Raw genomic sequence first — 25,410 nt, forward strand, 5'->3', positions numbered from 1 at the left:
ATGTGTGCGTGAATGGGTGGATGACTGGATATGTAAAGCGCTTTGGGGTCCTTAGGGACTAGTAAAGCGCTATATAAATACAGGCCATTTACATTTATTTACATTTTAGCAAAAGTGTGGCTATTTCCTGGAAGCACTACCTACAGCACCCACTCACATCCTGGGCCTTATGACCTCAGGAAATCACATGATAGGGTGGGGCTAGGTTTCATAATGAGTTCACCTGAAACTGATTGTGACCTACACCCGTTTTTACACCTTGGCTCGTGTGATTAGGTAGAGGATCATTAGGGGGTTCATTGTCCCTCTTGGGGGGACACTCCCATAGGGCTTAAATCTGGGACGCTCCACCATTTGACCTTAGAACTGAAGAAGCTACTCGGATGAGAGGTGAAACGTTTTCAAGTAACTTAAAGAAATCCAGACGCTCTTCTTTCCAAGCTCCTTAGACTACATACAAGCAACACAATGAGCTTTTCCATCTTTTTTGAGACAGCTTAGTGTATAAAAATGGTCAGGAAAACATGGGTCTCAGACTAAAATGTTGAAGTTTTTCTAATGGGAAAGGGTAAATATAAAATATTCAGTTTGGTAAAACAATACAACTTAGAGGGTTCTAAAACAAATGAATTCCACCAAAAGATGTGGTTTTCTAAAATGTCATGAAGGTGATTGATCTGAGTATATTAAAGCCACATCCATTAGTCATTTGGTTGAACCCTGTCACATTAGGGATTCCCTCTGAAGATCCTGCTTTTTATATACTGGCAATCCATCATGAGAATATGGTGGGTGGTGAACTCACAGCAACAGATGAGGGATGATATGAGATTAGTCACCACCTCTCTGTGTAAACATACAAACACAAGGAGTCCTATTTTGAGCTGAAATTTACGCCATTTAAAAATGTGACCGCTCCTCTGACAGAATGATTGCAGGCGTAATGGGGGAATGTAATGAGAAAGAATATAATGAGGATAACACAGTAAGTAATGAGAGAATTGAAGAGCAAAGGAAGTAATCATCGTGGGAAATCACCACGTTATTAGCTTCTTTTATGGCCTTTATGCAAAATATTAACATAGATGAGGAATGGTAAAATCATTAACTGAGTAATGAGTGTCAGGTAACATGTTTTATGGATTTTTGATGAATGTTCCCCATCTGGTTGGAAACACCTTTGAAGTTATTGAGTGTGGGCTTTTTAGAAACATGGCTTGGAGAGCCTGACGGGCACCATACTTGAGCCTCATGGCAACTCATTAACTAGCCCATTTCCCTCTGTAATACATGTTATTTGTTTACCACTTAAAGTTTATTTGTGCTGTAAGCAATTATCAAAACTTTTTTTAATCTAATATTTTGGCAGGAAATTAAATATTATCTCATCTCGTGTTATGCCTTACTATAATTCAGCGTTTACAATCATTGCTTAAGACATTGGCTTGGTCAGTAATTTTAAATCTACAGTAGCCAAAGTTATTGCTTTGAGTCCTAATAACCATGCAACATAAATGTAGGAAATGCTCCAGCAGGAGAGCATCCACCTTTGCTTTACTAACTGTGACAACGAGGACACTGCATTCTCATTGGCTACTGACTTATGATTGACAATCGTTAGCCAGTGAGGGCGGATAATTCTTCTGTCCAACTAATAATGACCTTTTTTGTTTGTTTTGTTTGTTCAGTAAGATCTGAAACTACCAGCTGAGACCATAAACTCATCAGGACAGTGTTTACTAAGGTAAAAGCTGAGGGCTGTTTCCCCATTGAGCAGGCTTGGCCAACTCCAGGCATGTAGGGCCGGTGTCCTGCAGGTTTTAGATCTCACCCTGGGTCTACACACCTGAATCAAATGATTAGTTCATTACCGGGCTTCTGGAGAACTTCAAAACATGTTGAGGAGGTAATTTAGCCATTTAAATGGCTGTGATGAACAAGGACACATCTAAAACCTGCAGGACACTGGCCCTCGAGGCCTGGGTTTGGACACCACTGCCATAAACTTCAATACAACCACAAGCATTTTTACAGCAAGAGGAGTCGCCCCCTACTGGCTATTAAAAACAATGTAGGTTTAAAAGATTTTTGCTTTGGCTTCACTTTTCAGACCCAAAGTACAAAACAAACCTGCTAAAATGTACATCTTTTATTCTGTCTGTGGATTTTACATTTGTTTCCTTGATTGGTTCTCATTGTTGCCTTGAGTTTACCTTTGCCTTACTAAATGTTTAGTAAGGCCTTGATTATACTGTGTTCTGGACATAGATGGCTGAGTAATGTAATGTACTAAAGTATTAAAGTCCCATCCATTAGCCATTTTGGTTGAACCCTGTTTGCAGAGCAAACAGTTGTTTTCCTTTAACTCTGCGGCTTGCTTTCTCCATTTGAATTCAAGTGAATGTGCACATTTCATGAAAGTTGCAACATGAACTCTGAGAATTACAACATGAGATAATCTCTGTGCTCATTTTTCTTTTGCATTACAATGAAATGCTATGTTTCCAACCCATGCAAGAGCACAACAGAGGACTAAAAGTTGTGAACTGATTCACAATTTCCAACTTACATAACAAATGCTCACAAATTGCTTTTGTGAGCATGCACAAGAATGACTGCATGCTGTGACTTGCAACATCTTTTTGGCGTGTTTAACTCTTTGATGCTGGGACCAGGTTATTACTAACAAAACAAAATGTAGCATTATGCTTTCAGTTAGATCAGATTTGGGGGATCTAAAGCTATTTCACTGCATTGTGATTACTTTTATGCACTAGCAGATTGCTGTACTCACCAGTAGTTTGCATGGAAGACATGAGTTTGTCTGCAAACACTCTCCAGAATCATGAATTCTTCGTACAGACAATGTGGTAGCTTGTTGAAAAAACGGATATCCATAACTTGAAATTTAATCTCTGAAATTTTGAAATCCCTAAAAATTTTATTTTTAAAGTTTTTGAGTTAGCTCTCCCAAACAAGAATCTCTGTGAAGGATGTGATTTCCTTGTTAACCAGTAGCAGTTGGCGCAGACACATTTGGGTAGTAACAATATCAGTGAGTTACCAATGTATTGCAAAAGTGAACACATTGGTGCCAGGTTCTTCAGCTTTGAATGCGATGATAACTGCAAAAAAGGTGTCAATGTGTTTATGTGGAACCGTTGGACAGCTGATGCCATCCGCCTTCTGCTTCAGCTTCGTAGTCACAAGGAAATTATATACTTTCACAGAGCTGACTGGTAGAGCTAACTCGAAATTTTGGATGAGGTTTTTTTTTCTGTGGCTGTAATGATCCTCCATAAAAGATTGATGTAGCTCCCGGATTTGACAAGTGACGCCACTGCAAAAGTGCCCTAAATATGCATTCTTTTTAATGTCTACAAGGGCAAAACCTGCTGATCTCAGTGAATTCATGTTTCTGATGAGTTTATTATACATTTGTACATTTTTATGCATTCAGTGTACGCTGACTGGCTGACTTGTGATTGAGTTTGTTAGCCAATGGCTGTGCGGCATCGTGGTGTGATCTGTACCATCTGGTTTCTAAAGAGCACAATGACAAAAGTGGAAAAACACCAAGCTTGAGCCTTAATAACAGGACTTTACAATAAATTATGGAGGATGCCCCATCTAGCATACTACCTATGATGGAGACGGACCCACATTTGTTTCGCACTTAATAATGTTTTTTCTTTGGTTTGGTTTTTAATAGACTGAAGGTTAGCGGCATAGATGAGATTTAGTTCAGTTTCACCTAAAATATGTAACCTCTCATCATGTAATGCATTTTCTTTCTAAATCAAGCCTCTATTCAAATGTATTTAGTAACTTGTGTTGTTAACATACTCAGATGTATTTGGTAGTTGAGTTCAGCAAAACGTGTAAGCGCATGCACCGTTTAAAACAGGGGTCCCCAACTCCAGGCCTTGAGGGTCGTTGTCCCTCAGGTTTTATATCTCACCCTGGGTCAACACACCTGAATCAAATGATTATTTCATTACCAGGCCTCTGGAGAACTGCAAGACATGTTGAGGAGGTAATTTAGCCATTTGAATCAGATGTGATGGATCACAGACACATCTAAAAACTGCAGGACACCGGCCCTCGAGGCCTGGAGTTGGGGACCCCCGGTTTAAAGCATCAGGAACTCCGCAGCAAAGTGTTCAGCACAGTACACGCTGGATAAAAAAACCCATTTCTTTGTGAATAGCATTCTAGTATGACAGCAACGATCATGTGGCATGTACTCTCTGTGCACTCTCCTCTATCTCCCCTTTTTCTTTCATCTTCAACTCAAGCCTTTAAGTGGGCACCAGCAGGCTAAAAATAACCCCCACCTTCCCACAACCCAAGAAAAGCCCTTTGAAGTTGTTGGGGTTTTTCCTCTTCCTTCCTCCCCTCCACTCTCTCAAGACACTGCATTCTGAACTTGGAAGGAAGGAACTTCAAAGGCAACAAGCGGAGGGATCGAACAGAGAAGGCGGATGGGAAGGAGGCGAGAAGAACAGAGCTGATGAGTGAAAGAATAAAAGAAATCAAGTCGCATGGCTACTGAAGCTTCACTCCATGTCTTATGTCATCCCCCCCCACTCATCTCAGTTCATCACCTCCTGTCACTTCTTTTCAGCTCAGCATTCACAGCCAATCAGCTGTTAGGAGGCATCAAAGCAGATCAAACCAGGGAAGACAATTGGAAATGCACCACCTGGATATGATTGTGATCCAGCTCATTAAAAAGACCGTGAATCATTTTTATTTTTAGTGTCTAAAGATATTTATAGGCTTGTTACGTAACAGTTTTGTCAGACTGTCTTATCTACAATCTTCACGGATTCTTTCTTCATTCTCGACAGCCCAAAATGATTATATAAGTCCTCTAAAAATACCATGAGTGTGCTAAATATAAATGTGTGTGTGAAGTAATTTTGACTTGAGTAGTTATAGGCTAAACACCACCATCACATGGTTGTGACATCATCTAACACCCTTTTACTCCTTAGCCATACAAGGCTGATGGGGTATTGTCATTACCCCACAGAGCGGGTGGGAGGGCGGCATGGACACTCAGGGTGGGGAATGCAATAACTTGCCATGTAGGTGACGTAGGATTTTGAAATTGATATCATAGGTGTATCTGCTAGGACCCTGAGGGGTAGAACTGGCGGTCACCAGTATTTTTAAATTTTTTTATTCTTAAGCATTGCTTTATAAGGAAATTGGAAGGTACAGCTGATGTGTTTAATTGGAGATAATTTATCTGAATGTTAAGAGCGTGACCACACCTCATACACTCCTTTTCCAGTTCTCCATCTATACACAACTCCCCTTCACTGCAAGCGGTTTGTTCTCTTTTTGTTGCCCCACCCTCCCTCCCTTCTAAAATTCATTCCCTTCTCATTAGTACATGGGACTCATACTTACTCCAACTGCCATTATCTACTAGAAATGCTGTTAAATCTTAATGAGAATGTGGTGCTAGCTAGATCAGAGGGCGATTACAAGCTTGTTTTGTTTCGCATTTGTTTCACAAGTTACCACACACACTGAGGCCAAGAAAAGGTGAGAATATGTTTGCTATTTTCTGATAGTTTGGCTTATGGGTGGCCAGTGGTCCATGTTTTGAGTTTACAGTAGAGGCAGTGGATAACCACAACTTGTAGTTAAACGAGTGACATCACCCATTGGTTTCTGCATGTCATATTGGATGAATTCAGTGATTCAGTCATATTTGAACCAGTAGCCCTACCAATGGGAAGGTCAGTGGACGATTACCCAGCTACAGCACTCTACATGTCAAAGTATCCTTGGGTAAAATACTGAACCCTGATTTGCCCCCAGTGCATCTGTTGGAGTGTGTGTGTGTGAGTGTACTTAGGCATAGGAAAAAAGTGTTTAAATCAGGGATGTCAAACTCCTTTTACTCCACGGGCCACATATGTGGCACTTTGGTCTTAAGTGGGCCAGACCAGTGAAACTGCTGTTTCTGTCAGTAGTTTAACTGCACATTTAGTCTCTGAGATATCTCACTATAAGAAGAAGAAGAAGTTTCAACAGTATGTCTCAGTTTTCTCTTAATAATGAAGAAATCCTTTTGGAGTTAATGAAAGAAATCTGTCAGCACAGCTCTTTGGCCTTAAACTGAAAGAACTGAATTTTTTAAATTATGGAAAAAATTCTAATAGCCAAACTGTCCTGTAATTATAAAGCGGAAAGATTTTGTAACACGTAAAAAAAATAAATAAATAATAATAATAATATGGTAATGAAGAAACAGGAACTCTTCTGTCAGATAACTGTTTATCTATTGCTACATTACTCTGGTGTAGTGTGAATGGCTGTGGGGGAGGTCTTTGTCAGTGTGACAAGCTGTAAAATACATAAAGTTAAAAGTTCAAAATGTATTTTCCAAAGCCATCCAGTGGGCCAGACTGAAGTCTTTGCCGGGCTGTTTCTGGGCCCCAGGCCTTATGTTTGACACCTAGGCCGAAATGAATGTGTCGTTACGAAGGGAAAACTGTCCATCGAGGCCAAAACAACATTTTTTCGGACCAGGTTTAAAAACGCTGTTTAGTTGGCTATTTTAACATATCCTGTATGGACAAAAACCCTGATCACCTGCACATAACATCAAGAGGAACTCCTCAGCCATGGAAAACCATGCCATATAGCATAGTCTATGGAGATTGTCTCTCTTTTAGAGGAACCCTTGAGTGGGTATTGGGGAAACTACAGGTTTTGGTCCTCAGCTTTGTCTGTTGGCTTTGTTCCCATCTCACTAAAACATGGTTCCTGTCATGAAACGCTATGTGGCAGGCAGGAGATGTGGATCCAAAATGCAGGCGCTCAGACTCAAGGTGTTAACTCAAAGTCACAGCTTTATTGGCTGGCAGGAAAAAAAAAACATACAAACTAAACTAAACCGGGAAACAACAAACTAAAAACTCAAAGAGAGACACAGGGCGCTCCACACAGCATGAGGGACGACGCAACACTGACTCAGAGAAACACAGGGTTTAAATACAATGGGAAGTAACGAGGGGAATGAGACACAGAAAGAGAGCACAGCTGGGAGAAATCAGAACTGACGAGACAAGGGAGCAAAGTAGGATACACTCACATGAGACACAGACCTTCAAAGTAAAACAGGAATTAGCACAGATGCAAACTAGACTAGGGGAGACAGAGCAACTAAGAAACACAGAGGGCAGCTACTAAATACTCAGAGAACTAAACAGAATACAAGAACACCAAACTAAGACACTACACTAAAGAACAAACTGGGACAACAAAGAGAACTAAGAACATAATACAGAAAACTCAGAGGCACAAGAAACTCAAAACACTGGGTCACTGACCCAGGACCGTGACAGTTCCACTCTATATGAATTAAACTCTCTCACTTTAAGCCAGCATCCTTCCAATTGGTTGACCCTTGTGGATAGAAGGTTTAAAAGACAGGAGGCTGGAGCTTCTTCTGTGTGCCGGAGATGACCATATTATAGAGGTCCTCTCTCGCTGACATCACACAGTGCCAACAGTAGAAAGCTGTCTGAAACATGGCATTCAGAGCAGTGAGAGGCCTGAGCTAAAGAATCACATAACAGGGTCAATTTAAATATGGCGGCATAACCATTATGGTACGGATTAAGACTGCATGTTGCTGTCACTTTAAACAGTGTAACATGTTACCAGTGAGGTATGTAATGGTGTAGAATTAGTTGATATGGATAACTGATATTTAAAAAACAATATCCATCAGTTATTGTTGATCAGAACTGGAAATTAGCATTACATGTACTATTATTAAATTAGTATTAGTACATAATGTTGCAATATAACAATTTAGCCATTTCGACATCCTGATGGTGCGGAAACCGTTTGAGGCGAGATACTAAAACCCCCCATAAATATTTCTAACTCCTGGCATCCATGTGGAAGCAAACCCCTGCAGTTTTCAGTCCAACGCAGAGCAGCGGAGTGGAAAGGTGTGAACATGAATGCACTGAGAGATCACCATGTCCTGTCTATAATGTAATAAAGCTGTTTGTGGTCTGCCCTTTTCTCTGCTACTGTGTCTAAACCTTGGCCTGCTGTCCTCCTATATAATGGACGGCCTGGCTTGCTGATATACAGAGCTTTTATTAGTGCTGAGACCAAGCCTGCTTTGTGTGTGTGTGTGTGTGTGTGTGTGTGTGTGTGTGTGTGTTGTGTGTGTGTGTGTGAAGAGAGAGAGAGAGAGAGAGAGAGAGAGAGAGAGAGAGACTTCAGTGTTAGTATGTGGACTGCTGAGGGGGCACTTTGCAAGATGTTGCTGCCGCCAGGGTTCACTGGCCCACTTGGCACAGAGCTTTTCTTTTTTATTTCTTTCAGTTTGGTTGTTCACTGTAAATTTTCTCTGTTTTAAATTAAAAGTTGTTGCTTATTAATGTACTTGCTGTATGTACGCTGCATATGGTTATACGGTACCGTGTACGTAGAAATGTACACATTTTACAAAACTGTAGACTTTGTCTTAAAGATTAGTGTTTACTGAGCAGGGCAAAACAATGTGTGAGCACAATGCCCAAGTAGCCCTCATGGTAGAGCTGTCACAAACGAATGATTTTGTTGCTGATTAGTCACTAATCAGATCTCATCTTGGACATAAAACGTACAGCTTATTGCACCAGCATGCATCTGCTCTTATATAACTATCATTAGCTTACAGCTTGAAGTGTTTAAGGTATGTGCTAACTAAAAATAAAGACAAGATGATAGTTTTTCTTTTTAATTTTAATGAAATTTGCAGATTGTCTCAGTGAAGATTAATAAACTCAGCTGTCTGCTCCTTGCTATCTAAAATATAACAGGACACTTCTACCATCTCACAATTCTGTTTAATCAGTTTTCTGTGTGACGTTTATTCAGCTGTGTGAAAACTATAACTTTAATCTCAGCCAAACTGATTTACTCAGGAACAAATAAAACACTGAAAAAAGCCAAACAATAAAATTTTTAAGTTATCTAAGTGCCTGAGTTTAACCTGAGTAGCGAAAGATGGCGGGGATCTGAAAACGATTTGCCAGGAGTTTGTTGTTTTCGCCAGCTCTAGTGAGCCTTGAACCGCCGGCCAACTAACTATTGAGCTGGTGGGTAACAGACGTCTCTGAAAACAAGCACTTTTGCAAATATGTGGTGTCTTGATAAACCAAGCAGATATTTGAAGTTTACACAGTTACATTCTCACCTGAAAATATCTTAAAAGTTTATTTTGTGACCCAGAAAGAGTAAGAACAGTAATATCTCAACTAACTAGCTGCCGCCATTGTTGGAAACTTTAATTGGCTGGGCCGCACTATGAATTCTGGGATAGGCTGGGCCACAAAGGATGAACCCGACCCATCCTTCAAATCTTGGGAAATGAAGGACAAATTTGTCAGCTGCATTTGTCAGAGTGTTCGAATTTGGACAGTCTCCGTCGCATCGCTGTAACATAATCGGCCTACAAATGCGGCCTCAGGAGGATGCGGTCCATGAATTTGGACACAGCTACGATACCGGAGATTGCGTCTTCTTCTTCGGAGTTTAACGGCAGCTGGCATCCTTGTTCATGCAGTGCTGCCATCTTCTGTTTCAGTCCATTATTACACTCATAAATCAGTGCGCCCCAGGGCAGCTGTGGCTACAATGTAGCTTGCCGTTGCCAGTGTGTGAATGTGTGTGTGAATGGGTGAATGACTGAATGTAGTGTAAAGCGCTTTGGGGTCCTTAGGGACTGAGTAAAGTGCTATACAAATGCAGGCCATTTACCATTTACCATTTACTACTAATTCCTGCATCTTTCAGGATCTTACAAAGCTTCAAATGACCCGTCGACTATTAAATTAGTCGTCAACGATTTTGATAGTCGATGTAATTGTGACTAGTCGACTAATCGTGGCAGCCCTAGCTCATAGGTGTGGTTAGTTCATAGGTGATTTACTAAAGCTGTCTTCTAACACAAGTGCAGTTGACCCATTTCAATATCAAGTGCAAAAAAAAATAAAACATGCTTTTTTCTGTGTTAAATATTAGCACCAATATCAGTTTGTGTGCTCGATTTAAACATTCTCTTCCCTGTATTTTGCGTTTTGAGAAAGGAACTCCCTTAAATATGCACATGCAGCAGGAGCAGTCACAAAAATCTGTGAAATTCCACCTCCCTACATGCAATTTTGTCACTGCATCCCTTTGTAAATACCAAGCGTAGCTTCATGTAGTACTTTACAAGTACTTTAAAGCTGCAAATGAAAACACTGCAAATAGTGATGCATGTAAGAAGGAAATTCTCTACTGTGGCCACATCATCTACTTCTTCCAACTCAGATGGAAAAACTCCCAGTTAGCTCTTACAGTATGCTTCATGTTTTCCAGAATTTGGCTGAACATTTAAGTAAAGCCATGTACATTTTACAATTCATCCTGCTACTTCTATCAGCAGTCACATCATCAATAAATAGCAGTGACCCACTTCTACAGTCAGCCATACATATCCATGCTGTAATATTGCCTCGACCATGTTTAACAGATGGTGGTATTCTTTGGATCATTAGCTGTTTCTCTGCTTCTCCATACTTTTCTCTTCCCATCATTCTGCTACAAGCTTATCCTGTTTATCGGCTACAAGTTTGTCTTGTAGTAGGCATCACATAAAGACACCCAAGAGTTATATGGAAAAAAAAATCTTACATCTTTGATAATAATGGATAATGGATGCTTTGTATAAGGCTGGCATCCTTGGTGCCAGTATGAATCTGAAGAAGTGTATTTGTCTTTTTGAGAATTTTTGGGAGTACCTTTTAGGAGATTTTCTTTTGTTGGGAAAGATGACCTACTATGATTTATTATGGTGCAGTTTGTGGATTTTGAAATTTAGTCTGAAAAGCTAAAGTTATTTTGAAAAAGTGTAAGGAACTTGTTTGCTGTGGGGTGTCAGAAATGTCTTAAATAAACAGCAGGAACAATATGAATTTAAAATGAATGTGAAATTTCATACAGAAGTTATCAGTCGCAACATTAAAATCCCACTGTTGCTCTGCCTCATTGGGCATGTACCCTTGCCAGTGTGTCTGACATCAGCAATGTTGACAGGGGATCCTTTGGGTTCTGTGGATCAGGCTTGTTCAGCCATATAAAGCATGGATGTGGAGAGTTTAAGCTTTTGGATGTGTACCTTGAACTGCTCCTGAGCAGATTTTGTGGGTTGGTAGGGCTTAGAGAAGCCTTAGTTTTGTTGTTATAATCTGTGTGGTTGGACTAAACAATGCTTAGGTTCATATTGATATTGATACTCCAAAGAATTAAAGGATTCTTTTCAAAATAATCAGATCTCAAAGGGGAAGTGAAAAGATTATGTGGCAGACTAGTCCGTGTTTTGATGACTATGCTGCTCAACCCACAAATGCTTTTCCTTGTAAATGTGGAACCATTTAGGAGGATACGATGAGATTTTTCAACAGTATAACATTTATTACCAAAAAGCATTGTTACAACAAACAAATAATCAGCCAAACACAAATTTCCCTCCTTTTTTGGGCCAAGCCTACGTTGTTGCTACTAACTACACATCAATGAGATGTAAGACTTTGTTTCTCACTCCTGCACAGACACACACACATACACAGAGAGCGACAATGATGAGACGGGTCAAAGGAATCCATTATTCAGCTGTTAGGATATTTTTAGAAACACCCCAGTGACTTTGGAATTATTTATTAAGTGCCTGATAATTAAAACATGTACGTTTGGTTGGGAAAGCCAACCAGAAATCTCAGAGAGTGAAAGACACAGAGAAGGAAAGAGTGAGCAAGAGGCAGGGAGACTTTTTCTCGCTACATCTCTCTCTGTCTTACATACACACACAGACACATATACATCTCTTTAAATACATAGATATAGATATATATATGTAAAAAAACTCGACCACTGCAGCATTTATTTAAATCTACTGTGCATGTGCACACATGCTGCATGGATGCACACAGCCACATTAACTGCAGCAGCAAGAACAAAAAAAGAAAAGAAAGAAAAAATAAATACATAAAAAAGAAAATACATAAAAAAAACACCACACTGCATCAAGAGAAGAAAAGAGAAAACGTTCTCATTAATCATTCAGCTCTCACACCATCATGTACACATTTACCCGTTGTCTCACACAGTTGCGAGAACAGATGTGTGTGTGTGTGTGTGGGGGGGGGGGGGGGGCAAGATACACACAAAGCATACCATCAGCACGCACATGCAAATGAATTTGCTGTGTTTTGCTCCCTCGCGTTCTGCCTCTCCTTCCATCACATGCACACGCTGTTACGCACTCTTTCTGCTGCTCTCTTGCTTTCCTTCAGAATCCTTGTAAGAACAAAAACGGACAACAAGGAAAAACAGAGAGAAACCGAGAAAACTCAAGCTGCTTCACCAGAAAAACAACTGTGTTCACTGTTTGTACAAGAAGGAAAAAAACAACATTTTCCCTTTCAGAGACATCTCATGGCTGTGCAAATTACAACTGCTGTCTGTCAGGACCAACAACATATGTAGGGTGACGTTACTAGAACTCTAGTACTAACTCTAGTAGGGTCTAGTACCAAAATCATTTGCAGTGCTCGGTGTTTTTTACTTGTAGTGGCGTCAAAATTGATTGTTCCTGCATCTGAGACAGCCCATGAGATGGAAAGGTCATCATCTGCCTAATTCTGCAAGCCCCCAAGGACTTGATCTCCTCCAGCAGCACATTACATTATGTTCTTGTAAGTATTATATTCACTGTGGATATTATTATCAGCACGTGTAGCTGTATTAAGTAGTTGCAACATAATAAGCAATGAAATTCTTCTTCTGCATGACTGGAGTTCAAAACTGCATTTTTCTATTGTAGATGTGGAGAAACTATCAGTGAACCTCAAATTTATAACAGTCTTTCCAAAATAGCTGAGTAAAAAGAGAACGCAATCATACGCAAAGACTAACTTTGAGTGAAAAAAAGCACACACAGCACGATTTCCTTTCAAAATTGTAAACATGTTAAAAAAGAAAAGAAAATGAAATTAAGTTTACATTTTGAACAGTATATTCTTATTTTGCTCTGGAGACCTAACCTTGGTGTACTCCAGCTTTCATCCAGAGTCAGCTGAGATAGGCTCCGCCTCCTCCCTTCTCTGAATTGGACGAGACATTAACAAAATGGATGAATAGATGTTTATTCTCATTGTGAATGTAGATTAATTTGACACAGTTTTTGTTTTTAAAAAGTTGAGCCTGGACATGTTTCCTAACAGTTTTTTCTTATTATAAGAGCAGTTAGAAAAAAGTCTGGAGGAGCTGAATGAATTTCCACTATTAATCTAAGCAGTAAGAGCGAATGAATATTGGAAAATTTAAACCCAATGCAGAAGCACTGCAGTGAGCAGTGAATGTAATTACTCAAGATTATTTATATAAAAGTATATCTCCTATGACCATTTTTTAGATTATTTGCACTGTGGTTTTGCCTCAGTATCTGTTAGACTAATTCTACAGGTCATTTATTTCCATGACATTCAGACTGGAAGCAAAACTATACCCCCACAAGATCTTAACTTTACCACAGAGCCCACACACACACACACACACACACACAGACACACACACACAAGAGTTATGCTGAACACACACACACACACACACACACACACACACAGAGTTATGCTGAACAGTCCCTGACAGGTTGTTTCTCCCTACACGGCTCCTCCCCTGTGCCACAGCCCATGTCCTGCTTAGTTCTGTTTAATATTGCAACAGCCAAGGTCAGATGTGAAAGAAGGATAGTGGACTGAACTGATGGAGATGGGAGTGAGAAAGGGAGCAGTTGAGCTCTACGATTAACTTGGTACTTTCCTGTTCCTCCACCTCTCATTGCCAGAGGGATGCAGGAAAACAGGAGGAGGGTGGAGTGAGAAGGTAGTTGATGGGTGAAGTGACCTCGCCATCTCTGTGAGAAGTAAACGCTGAAATCCTATTTGAATTTCCTCTGAGGTTCTTAGACTAAATTCATCTTTGTTCAAGTAAGGTGAATTAAAACTAAAGTGCTAGCCATTTTCCCAGGAGCATTTTCCACTGAATTAATCTAAATCCAAGCAAAGGTGTGAGCAGAGAAGCTATTCACAGACCTACAGTGCTTTGGGGAAATCTAGCCCTCCACTTGTTCCTTTGTGTGAAGAAGGAAAAAAAACTGCAGTTTAGTCTAGATTCTAAGTGTAAAATGATCCCATTATTCACATTCCCATCCAGGTGTGACACAACTGGGGGAAGATGGGAGGAAAATCACCTATTAGCATGTGGCTGTTGATTCTCTATTGGCCCTAACCCACTTTTGGAGCTTTTGGTTTGGATTGTAAACTGAACATTTCTTTGTTTAAGTGCAGTCCCTGATCAATTATCAATAGGGTCTGTGCAACAGGAAAAGTGGAACTGAGATGCCATTTGGATGTGATTTGTCTCTCTAGGGGAAATTTGGCGATTTGACTTTTTATTATTTGTGATGGTGCATGTTTTCAGACTAGTCTGAAGCACGTGTCGCTGTCAGTAATACCTGTAATTACATCTAAAATTCACCTACATTTTTTAAGCCAACTTTAAATTCTGGAGAGTTAACTGACCAAATATGGAAATATTTTATACCCCACTTATCCCCTTAGTACCCTGATGAAGCTCAACCCAAGCATCAGAATGATTAGGAAAGGTAATTTAAGTAACTTTGGATGTGGTGTGGCTGTTAGTCCCGGGGGTTGATCTGAGTATTGCAGAAACTGCTGATTCACTGGGATTTTCCCTTGCAACCATCTCAAGGGTTCCAGCAGCTTGTTGAATCTAAATTATTGTGATGTTACCTATTGGGTTGTAGACTTTTTTCACAAACTATGACGAGTGAGGGAAGGGTTTGAATATGAAATCGAGACACTTCAAGCTTCAAAAGGAGCACAGGCCATTGCTGGCTCTCCCAGCGGTCTCGGCTCTGCCTGATTTCCCCACCCGAGCCTCTTTGCTTTGAATTTGCCCTCAGTGATTCTCTAATAGTCTTGTCTTCTGGTCTAGATGTCGTCATACCATCCCAAACCCTTATCCTTGGAGAGAAGTGGTCCAAATTTCTATGGCCTCTGGTAGAAGGTTGCCACACATGCAAACTCCACATAGACAAGCCTCCAGTAGATGATGGATTTGAACCCAGGAACATCTTGTTTTGAGGCAAAAGTGCTAACCACCACACCACCCTAAAAACCATATATTATTAAATGAACATGATGCTGCATTAGATAAGACCTCAAATCTATGACTGACACCATAAATTAATTAGAAAAGTGTTCACTGAGGTCATAGATCATGTACTGCCACCTGCTGGTGATAGATTACAGAACACACATTTAAGTCCCTGCACTGGTTTGACTTTTCACACCCTGAGACTACATCCATGATTTCTTTAATTTATATATATAGCACATGATTCTTCACTAATTACATATTCTTATTGCATAGTAGTCTTAGCTGGTACATGATAAATAAATTCCTAAACAGAAGCCAATTGAGGCTGTTTCTTTGGCTCGTGTCAATTCTTAATTCTTGATGGCATTGATTCAACACTGTGCTGGAAACATCCTTTAGACATTTTAGTCCATACTCACATGATAGTATCACACACTGTATTGTAGATTAGGCCATAGAGTAAGCTAAAGTTCTTTAAGAAAAAAAAATACAGTCACATTTCTGTAAATACTTAAAGTTCTTGGAATTGTTCTCATACAGCTATGGAGCACTTTTTCAATACTTTGCATTCGGCTGATCAACCACTAGCCTAAATGCTTTTCATGCTAACATTGATGAGCTTTGCAGTGGATGAGGGTTTTGTTGTTCGGCCATCTCTTGAAGCATACAAGACCATCAGCAGGATGTGGACATACTTGATATAGTCAGGATAGTTAATATGCATGATTACATACACAATATAACATAATTAAGTGGGCAAGCTTTGTAATACAGAATTAAGCCCAAAGATAACTGAATAACAAGCTACTGTGACATAGTTTTGCTTCGCGATCCAGGCCCCTGTTTTAGTACAGCAGGATTTTGTGATTCCAGTTGAGTGTACGTAAAAGACAACTCTGGCCTATTTTTAGCTTATAGGTGCCAGTACACAATGTGTCAGCGTGCTCTGCCAAGACTCCCACATCTCAGTGTTTTGAACCATGTTCCAGTTTCTTCTTTTATCTTCAGTTTTACCAATACTTAACCAGTAGGTCCCACTAGTTTCCTGACTGGACTAAACACTTACCCAGAATATAGGACAAAACCGCAGTGAGAAAATCGCTGACCTGTGTAGATGTGTGAATGTGTCTGCAGTTTCAGCTGATGGAAACACGAGGAGATGTTTCTATTTAATCTTCTTGTTCCTATAGCACACTCTAAGTGACCAGCAATATTCTGGCTCAAACTGATACCTTTTGGTTCATTTAGGCCAATCTGAGCCACCAGCGGTTCAGATTGGCTCTTACTGTATTTGCTGTGGTACAGTCTGTCACTGTTCTGTGCCAGCAGACCTGCTGCTGCAACCAGCAGGGCAGAGGGGATGATTAAATGATCATTTCCAAGGTGGTGAGTGGCATTCGGCCAGCCTTCTAGATGACTTACATTCGCCACAAATCATATGAGTCCACAGAAAAGGTAAAAAAAAACCCCACTCAGTAACTTTGATCTGTGCTCACAAATTAAAAGCAGAATATCAAAGAGGAAATAAAACTGACATTTTATAACTATATATAACCATATTTTATAATTTTACCATATAAGATTAGCTATCTTATATGGTAAGCAATAAATTCTGGATCTAATCTTCCATCCTTTTTTTATACGACTTACAAAAGTAACGTATTTGGATCTTTAGAGAGGGACATACAACCCTTTCGCCATAAAAAAGAACCTTTATGTAACAAATCTTCAGTTTTTGTTAATTTTGTTCAACAAAGATTTCTAAATCATCAGGACGCCTGAGGGCATTGGATGGTGGACATGAAGGGGCGTTTATCTGTTGTTTCAGTAGACTCAGGACTGCTACATTGATTTGATGCACTTGATTCCTCATACTGCTTAATTCTTATGTACACTGCTCAAAAAATTAAAGGAACACTTTGAAAACACATTGGATGTCAACTAGGGAAAAATCATGCTGGCTCTATATACTGATATGAACTGGGTAATGTGTTAGGGGGAAAAAGGATGCCGCATCATTTGATGGAAATGAAAATGATCAACCTACAGAGGGCTGAATTCAAAGACACCCCAAACATTAAAGTGATTTTCTGAAAGTGACTTATGTTGACAACATGAGACAATAGATGGAGTCCTGGGGATCTGATCTCCAGATCTGGACCAGGGCATCACTGAGCTCCTGGACAGTCTGAAGTTCAACCCGGTGGTGTCAGATGGAGCGAAACATAATGTCCCAGAAGTATTCTGTTGGATTTAGGTCAGGTGTGTATGGGGACCAGTCAGTGGTATCAGTTCCTTCATTCTTTCATCCTCCAGGAACTGTCTGCATACTCTTGCCAAATGATGAAGTGCACTGTTGTGCACCACCAGGAACCAGGGGAGGATCTGACAATGAGTCCAAGGATTTCATGGGCCTGTGAATAGGGCCCACTAGAGGATGTGGGGTCCTCAGGCCAGCCTCATAAAATCTGTTTCAGATTGTTTGGTCAGTGACATTGACACGAGTGTCCTCCTTGAGGTCATTTTGTAGCTTTGGCAGTGCTCAGCCTGTTCCACCTTGCACGAAGGGGCAGACACTGGTCCTGCTGATGGGTTATGGACCTCCTGGAGGAGGTGGCCTACCTGTTTCAGGTAACTTAGAGCGAATGCTATAGAAATGTGAATTTTGTAGTACTTTGCCTCTGTAATTCAATTTTTTTGTTAATTTATACTTCTGCTTTTTTAGGTCGTTTTTTAGAAATGCCACTGGTGATATTACAAACCCAAACCCTATTAAATGGGAATATTTAATTTTTAAATCATGCGGCCATGTCTTGCAATCAGGAGACAAAGAAAGCAAAAATTCTGACGCATAAAAAACTTTACACTTTTTCCTAAGTGTTTTTTGCCTCTCTCTAAAACAAGGGTTTAGTAGGGTTAAGATTAGGGTCATCAACAATGATAACTTATATCTCACAGAGTTAAGAAACATAGTTTGAGGTGTTTTTAGGAAAATCAACCAGTCTCATTTCAGTTTATAAAATGTATTTACCCAATCATCTCTAATAAAAACATTTATATCTGCCTCACATTCAGATTTTCTTAATAGCTCCACAAACCTATTTTTTTTTTACAATCCCCCGTTCATAACGTGACAGCCACAGAACACAACTTCTGAACTGTAAAAGGAACCACTAAGCGTACACTCATCAGCCACTGTATCGGATACACGTGTTCAACTGTTTATTAATGCAAATTTCTATTTAGACAATCACATGGTAGCGACTCAATGCATTCAGACATTCTGATGACTCGCTGAAGTTCAAATTGAGCACCAGAATGAAGAATGTTTAAAGTGGGTTTAATGTGCCATGTTTGTAGGGACCAGACACGTGGTCTGAGAACTGCAAAACTGCTCATCTGCAGAGATTTTCTCACTCAACCATTTCTAGAGTTTTACAGAGAATGGTCTAAAAGGTAAAATATACAGAGAGCGACAGTTTGTAGGCAAAAATGCACTGTTGGAGTCAGAAATCACACAAGAATGGCCAGACTGCTTCAAGCTGAAGGCAACAGGAACTCAAATAACTAGTAGCTACAACCAAGTATGCAGAAGAGCATCTCTAAATGGATAACATGTTAAACCTTGATGCAGATGGGCTACAGCAGCAGATGACCAACTGGGTGCAGCTGCTGTCAGCTGAGAACAATAACTGAGAGGAGATTCACAAATCTACAGTAACTGTATGATGCTATGTCTGTGAAGGTTCTCAGTCATCCAGGTCATCGTAGTCAAAGGAGCTTGCAAAGAAAAGCGTCTGGAGATTGGGACCCACACCCAGTTTCGCACCTTGACTCAGGCGATTAGAGGACCATCAGGGGTCCTTTTGTCCCTCTTTGGGGGATACTCCCACTAGGCTTATATCTGGGACTCTCCACCATTTGACCTTAGAACTGAAGAAGCTTCTAGGATGAGAGGTGAAACGTCTTCAAGTAACTTAAAGAAGTCCAGACGCTTTTCTTTGCAAGCTCCTTTGACTGATGCTATCACATGACTATGGACTAAAATCTCTAAAGAATATTTCCAGCACCATGTTGAATCAAAACCACAAAGAACTGAGTATTAGTGTTTGCTAATTGGTTAGCAGCTGGTCTTTAATCCATCTATTAACAGTATTTGGATGATAAATCTGTAACTGATACTGATGAAACTATGCAAATGTTTAGAAAACAGGCACCCTGTTGGATTAAAATGAACTGACTTGCTATTATAAAGTTGTATCTGAAGAGCACATAAACTGTATTAGATGTATTACACTCCTTGATCTTTCAATTGAGGTGTTTTCAGTAAAATCAAGCACCTATTCATGCTGTCTGCTTCTACAAAAGTGTGAAAGAACAAGTCGTTCTAACAAGCTCATTGGAATTAGATACCACTATTGCAACGAGCAAGTTTATGAGGTTTCTTGTATTATTACAAAGTGGAAACCATAGCAAGTGAGCCATGAATGAGCCAACCACGTGAAGTTACAGAGCAGGGTTGCAGACTGCTGAGTTACATTATTCATATTAGCCACGAAAGCTCTGCTGACTCAATAACTGCAGACTTCCAAACATCCTCTGGCATTAACATCAGCACAAAACCTGTGCACCAGGAGCTTCACAGCTTAGCACCTCCTGTAGGTGTGTGTGGCCCAGCACTTTTGTTCATAGAGCTTAAATTCAGGAAAAGGTTGTGGTTTGTTTTAAAATGTCATGACTTAAGAGTAAGGCCACCCTAGCACCACATGTGTGTCACCAGACCACATGTACATGAGACACCAGCAGCTCTGACTGAACAACAGTGTTCACTGATCCGTGATTAAAATTTTACAAGACAACAACTAAGAAAGGCAGATTTCCTTTTACCCACATTCTTATGTAAAACATTAGAATCTTTCCTCATAAAAAGCTCCTTGCTGTTGTTGTGCTTGATTAATTGTGTGCGGGAAGACCGAGGTTCAATTTCTATTAAGCCATACGGGTTTTGATAAAGAAAGCAAAATCTGTACCTCTGCTGTTGTGTCTGATTCCTGCTGATTTCGACACACTCGGCACAACAGAGGACAGAGTGGGCAGATGAGGATGAGGAAAAGAACAATACAGGAGGAAAAAAAGTGCTGATCTCTTTCTCTCTGCCTCCCCGTCATCCTCCCTCCCTCTCATTCAGTATGCTGACTGTTTCTGTACAGAAAACTGACTCCCACGCTATTCTGCCTGGCCTATTTATCACATTGATCAGCTTATAAAGAAATCAGATATACACTGGAGGCTCGCTAGGAGAACTGCTTATATGAGACGGATCATGAATTTTTCTTCTTTTTTTTAGCACCCTCTGAGATACACTGCACCGAGCTCACTTTACTCATTACTCCAATCTTGCTAACGTGGTCATCTCATCATAAATGTGCTGACAGTTTTTCTTACACAACAGTCACAAACAAAAGAAACAACACAGAATACAAAATTTCTAAGTGTATATTGTTAGCCAAAACACAACAAATGGGAACAAAATTAAAAATGTGACCCAAAACACAATGAAGGGTCTGTGTTATGTTCGCTAAAACACCACAAATAGTAACAAATTCACGTTAGATAAGAGGCTGTGGTTTCCTTTATTCCTTTATTTTATTTTGGTTTATTTTTTTTTTCCAGCTTCTCAAATAAGTATTTAATTTGGATTGCCACTGGTCTCTTGTAATCGTGCATCTTTTGTTGTTTGCTCATTTAAAAATCCTTCCATAGGCTAATGGCTAATGCCATTAAATGTCAGGAAACATGCAGTAATGCCTGGAGATGAACCTCTGGTAATCGCAGACATCCTGATCTTCCTTCCAGTGACGGGTGATATTTAAGCGATTCCAAAAAAAGAAGAAAAAAAATCCCTTGTTTCTACTACAGCACCATCTCAGTAAGCATCTACAGTTGCCACAACTGTAGATGCTTACTGAGATAGATCTGTGTGGCTGCCACAGCCACACAGATCTAAACTGAACCGTCGAAGCTACGTCTGTTCTTCCGCATCCCAAGAAGACAGCAGGAACTCAGTGTGTCCATGTGTTTGGAAAAGCCACCATTTGTCCCTAATCATTTCTAAAAAGTGTAATCTAACAATCTAACCACAAAGAAGGGACAAAGCATCTCTCCCCTGAACACAGTAATCCAATCGACCGGGTATCATCCCTGAAAATAGCAACAGGGCCTGTTATAAGCCCTCAGTCACAGCAATTCCCATCTCCGTCTCATCGCAAATATCACACCCGCCCTCATCATATCCTCTACAAACGGGTGGAGTGAGTGAATGAATGGCATTTGCATTACATCGGCATAAAGCAGTGATCCTGCCGCTTTCCTTACAGATGCAGTGGTGTATCCTCAGAATATCAATGCTTACGTTCTGGGGAGCTCCAGCTGCCTGCCTTATTGCTTCCAGTGCGCTTCGCTAAAATGTATTCCTACTGTCTCCCGGCTGTCATTGCAGGAGTTTAAAAATAAACAAATAAATATATTGGAATAAAATCTGTATTTCACCTCTAATAAGATGCAAAATGAGACATAGCCTACACACCCCTAAAGACTACACCTTTCACCTTTCTCATTCGAGAAGTCAGGAGATTTTCCTGAGTCTACGGAGGCTTGAGCCGCTGACTCTCAGCACTCTGACCTCACACGTCTCCCTTGTTTTGTAATCGTTTTGAACATTTTCCTATAAGGTTGCATTGTTACGATACCTTCTGTTATCTAAGAGAGCCCAGCGGATTTTAAGTGGCTATCCATTTTTACGTGAACATTATCATTATTATTTTAAAGACCAGAGCCTTGGTGAATCCATCCTTGCACACAGCAACACCAACACCAGTGGTTGCTGCAAATGAAGCAGAACTGCCAGATTGGTTTGGGGGGTGTTTTTCACCTGATTACGTTTCTTTGGTTCCCCGCGACTCCAAACACACTTTCCATTCTAAGCGACACATGGCACAAACATTGGGGGGATGCCTACCGCACAGCAGCTGCATCCAGGCGCAGGTCTTGTAAACGGTGGAGGTGTTGCAGAAGAAGAAGAGCGCCATGCAGGCGATGCAGCTGAGGATCAGCACCATGGACAGCAGCACGAACACTGAGGCCGCCTTGAAGGCTCCGGACGGGATGGAGCTGAAGTCGGAGAAGCTGCCCACGCAGGTGAGCTCCCGGCTGGGCGACGGCCCGGTACCCACGCAGTAGTGGAAGAGGCCGAAGTAGCCGGCCTGCGGCGTGTTGACGCTGTCGCCGATCCAGTAGGGCTGGATGAACACCACCACATTGACGATGGCGAAGCAGATGGTGAAGATGGCCCACAGCACCCCGATGGCTCGGGAGTTGCGCATATAATTGTCATGGTAGATCTTGGAGGCTTCTTGGGAAGGCAACATGTTTGGTCGTTTTTTTCTCCCCTCTCCTTCTTCTTAGATATTTTTTACACCCCCGTCCCGCTTCTTCTTTACACTCTCATATATATATATATATATTTAAAAAAGATGTAAAAGATGTAAAAGCCCCCGCACAGCTCGACACACCTGACTATTCAGATAATATCTTCTCTTCTACACGAAAGCTAATGTTTCCCTCGCTTTGGCTGTTTCTTGGCTGTTAAAAGGGCCTACATAAGCACACGATAAAACCAGACCTGCACATATGTGTGTGATCTTACAAGACTACACATAGTGGGGGGGAAAGAATAATGGGAATGCTACATTGAAGCAATACAAAAATCATAGCCTACCTATACTCCTAATGAATAATTTACTAACACCAGTGATTCAACATTGCTGTCTAAGGCTCGTTTCCTCAGGGCTACACTATAAATGATTAACAATTAAAAAAATCACAATAGGATTCCCCCCCTTTATTTCACAGTCGCTGGGTGGAGGGGGTTAAAGCTGCTTTTCCATCCTCATCCATCAGTCCAGAGCTGTCTTCATCAGGATGTCCTTTTATTACCATCCGTGAGATGAGATGCCTGTAGCGCCAGCGGTGGACCCCCGTTTTTAGCTTCCCAGGGATCCGCGGGGTGCTCCCCTTCCTCTGCTCGCCTCTACTGTCCACGCAGCATGTGGGGGGAGGGAGGGGGGCAAAAAAATCAAACGCGGTGAAACGAAAAAGGGAAAACCAAAAAAAAAAAAAAAAAAAAAAAGATGGAGACCAGCCTTTAACACGAGCCCTCTGTCAAATTTCAACAGTCCTTTCTCGTAAATCCGACATCCTCCACCGCCTCGACTCCATTATCATCGTGCTTTTTGTCGCCTTTATCCAGTGTGTCTCAGACCTCTCTCTCTCTCGCTTTCTCCGTCCTCCTCCTCCTCCTCCCGTCTCTCTCTCTCGCTCTCCCTCTCTCTCTGCGCGCCCCCCGAAAGATGCTGATGTTGTACTGATGACAGCGCTGGAGCGCGTTCACGTAAGCGGGCGCAGCAGCAGCATAAGGGGTGGAGAAGCTTGGGGGGCGGATTTGCATCAGAGCGCGTCTCAGCCTTTCTTCACCTTAAATTTGAAATCACACCAACAAATATTCCGGACCCACAGTGACCACCACGATGGTGTTACCCACGGATTCAAACCATTCCAGTTCTATCATGATCGGGCTAATTTGCAAAATCTAAATATGAAATACAGACTTTTTTCATGTTACATAGCATCCCCCCCCCCCCCCGTTTTTGTGCTCTTGGGGTGTTTCAGGAGGCAGAGCAGGTCATCTACTAACGGGGAGGTTGTTGGTTCGACCCCTTAGCCTACTGCCAGGGTCTCCGTGTCCACGTATCCTTGGGCAAGATACTGAACCCATAGTTACTGCCGATGCGTTCACGGTACTGTGTGTGAATGTTAGATAGAAATCAGTTAAACGTAGAACAACAAGTGTTTGGGTGAAAGAGGCATGCTGTTTAAAAAGAAAAGCGCTATATAAGATACATCTCTCAAATGCATGCATGGCAATAGTAGCTATGCATATTTGAAAAGCTTGTAGTAGATTGATGTTTGTTTGTTGGTTTTATTATTTATTGTTTTGTTAGTTTTTGTCTGTTAATCTGCTGTTTTTTGGTCTGTTCTATCTGACTAACCAGCTAGAAATGTGAACTCTAGCATTTTAACCCATTTGAGTGTTATCAGGCAATTGGTAAGGCCAAGTAGTGACACATACATGGGAGTGAGAACAACTATAAACTGTACCTAAAAGATGGACACAACAACCTTGCTGTCACCCACTGGTTTCTAGACTGTTTCCTTTTTTAAAACTTCAGCATTAGCCTTTAAGCAGCCATCAAAAACTGTGATGTTGATTTATTTATTTATTCATTGAGACAGAAGTGTTGGAAAGGTTGGAATACTAAGCACAGTTGGTTAGCATCTGTAAATGGTAAGGCTATAACATACAGATTGAAATATGTGCTAATTATTGCTAAATAACCGATCAATAAAATATCGATTTTACAGAACTGTATTATAAACATCTTGGAGGGTTTGAACCACATAGCAAGCCATCAGCGACTACTTCGCTAGCCTCAGCAGTATGCAAATGGGGTAATGGAAAAAACAGGATTTAAAAAAACATGATTTTAATACTTTTAACTTGGGCATTTTAGCAGGGAGTCAATGGGGACTGACTCGCTTTGGGAGCCAGCCTCAAGTGAACTCCAGGGAACTGCTGCGTTTTTCAGAGCCAGGAGTTGCTGCTTCATAACAACTGATAAAAGGCACATAATGAACTATTTCAGTAAGAACTGAAGCAAAGTTTGATTAGTGTCTCTGAAAGAAATCTATTTTAGCTTTAGGGAACTATAAATTATGAAAAAAAAGGCATTTCATCAAGATGGTGATGAAATGTCTGCGAATGCACCAGACTACCATAAAACATCTGGCAAACTAAATAACTCTCTTCCTCTAATCGCACATGTAGTGATCATCCTAAGAGACGTAACAAATTATCACTGCCATATATCTCCACATAAGAAAGCACAATATTGCTCCTGCACAACAGAATCACCCACATTAACAGTCATTTGTTGCATTTTCTTTATTCAGGCTTCCGGCTTCTCCAGAGCCAGATGTTGCCTTAACTATTGAAGCCTTCATTCTCTGTCCATAAAAAGCTCCGTTATTCACCGGGGG

At 40.8% G+C, this 25,410-nt stretch overlaps 1 protein-coding gene across 1 annotated transcript in view; it reads right to left on the bottom strand.

The window, feature by feature from the left end:
* LOC102288845 (LHFPL tetraspan subfamily member 4 protein) overlaps positions 1-23,668 on the bottom strand; it is a 45,942-nt gene extending 22,274 nt beyond the window's left edge. Inside the window, exon 1 of the mRNA XM_005944059.3 lies at positions 22,274-23,668. Within this exon, the coding sequence (XP_005944121.1) occupies positions 22,274-22,682 (409 nt within the window). The 5' untranslated portion in view covers positions 22,683-23,668. The remainder of the gene's footprint in view (positions 1-22,273) is intronic.
* Positions 23,669-25,410: the final 1,742 nt, after the last annotated feature.

Source organism: Haplochromis burtoni, unplaced genomic scaffold, assembly GCF_018398535.1.
Source record: "Haplochromis burtoni strain Fernald_Lab_line unplaced genomic scaffold, NCSU_Asbu1 Contig_390, whole genome shotgun sequence".
NCBI classification, from domain to species: domain Eukaryota; kingdom Metazoa; phylum Chordata; class Actinopteri; order Cichliformes; family Cichlidae; genus Haplochromis; species Haplochromis burtoni.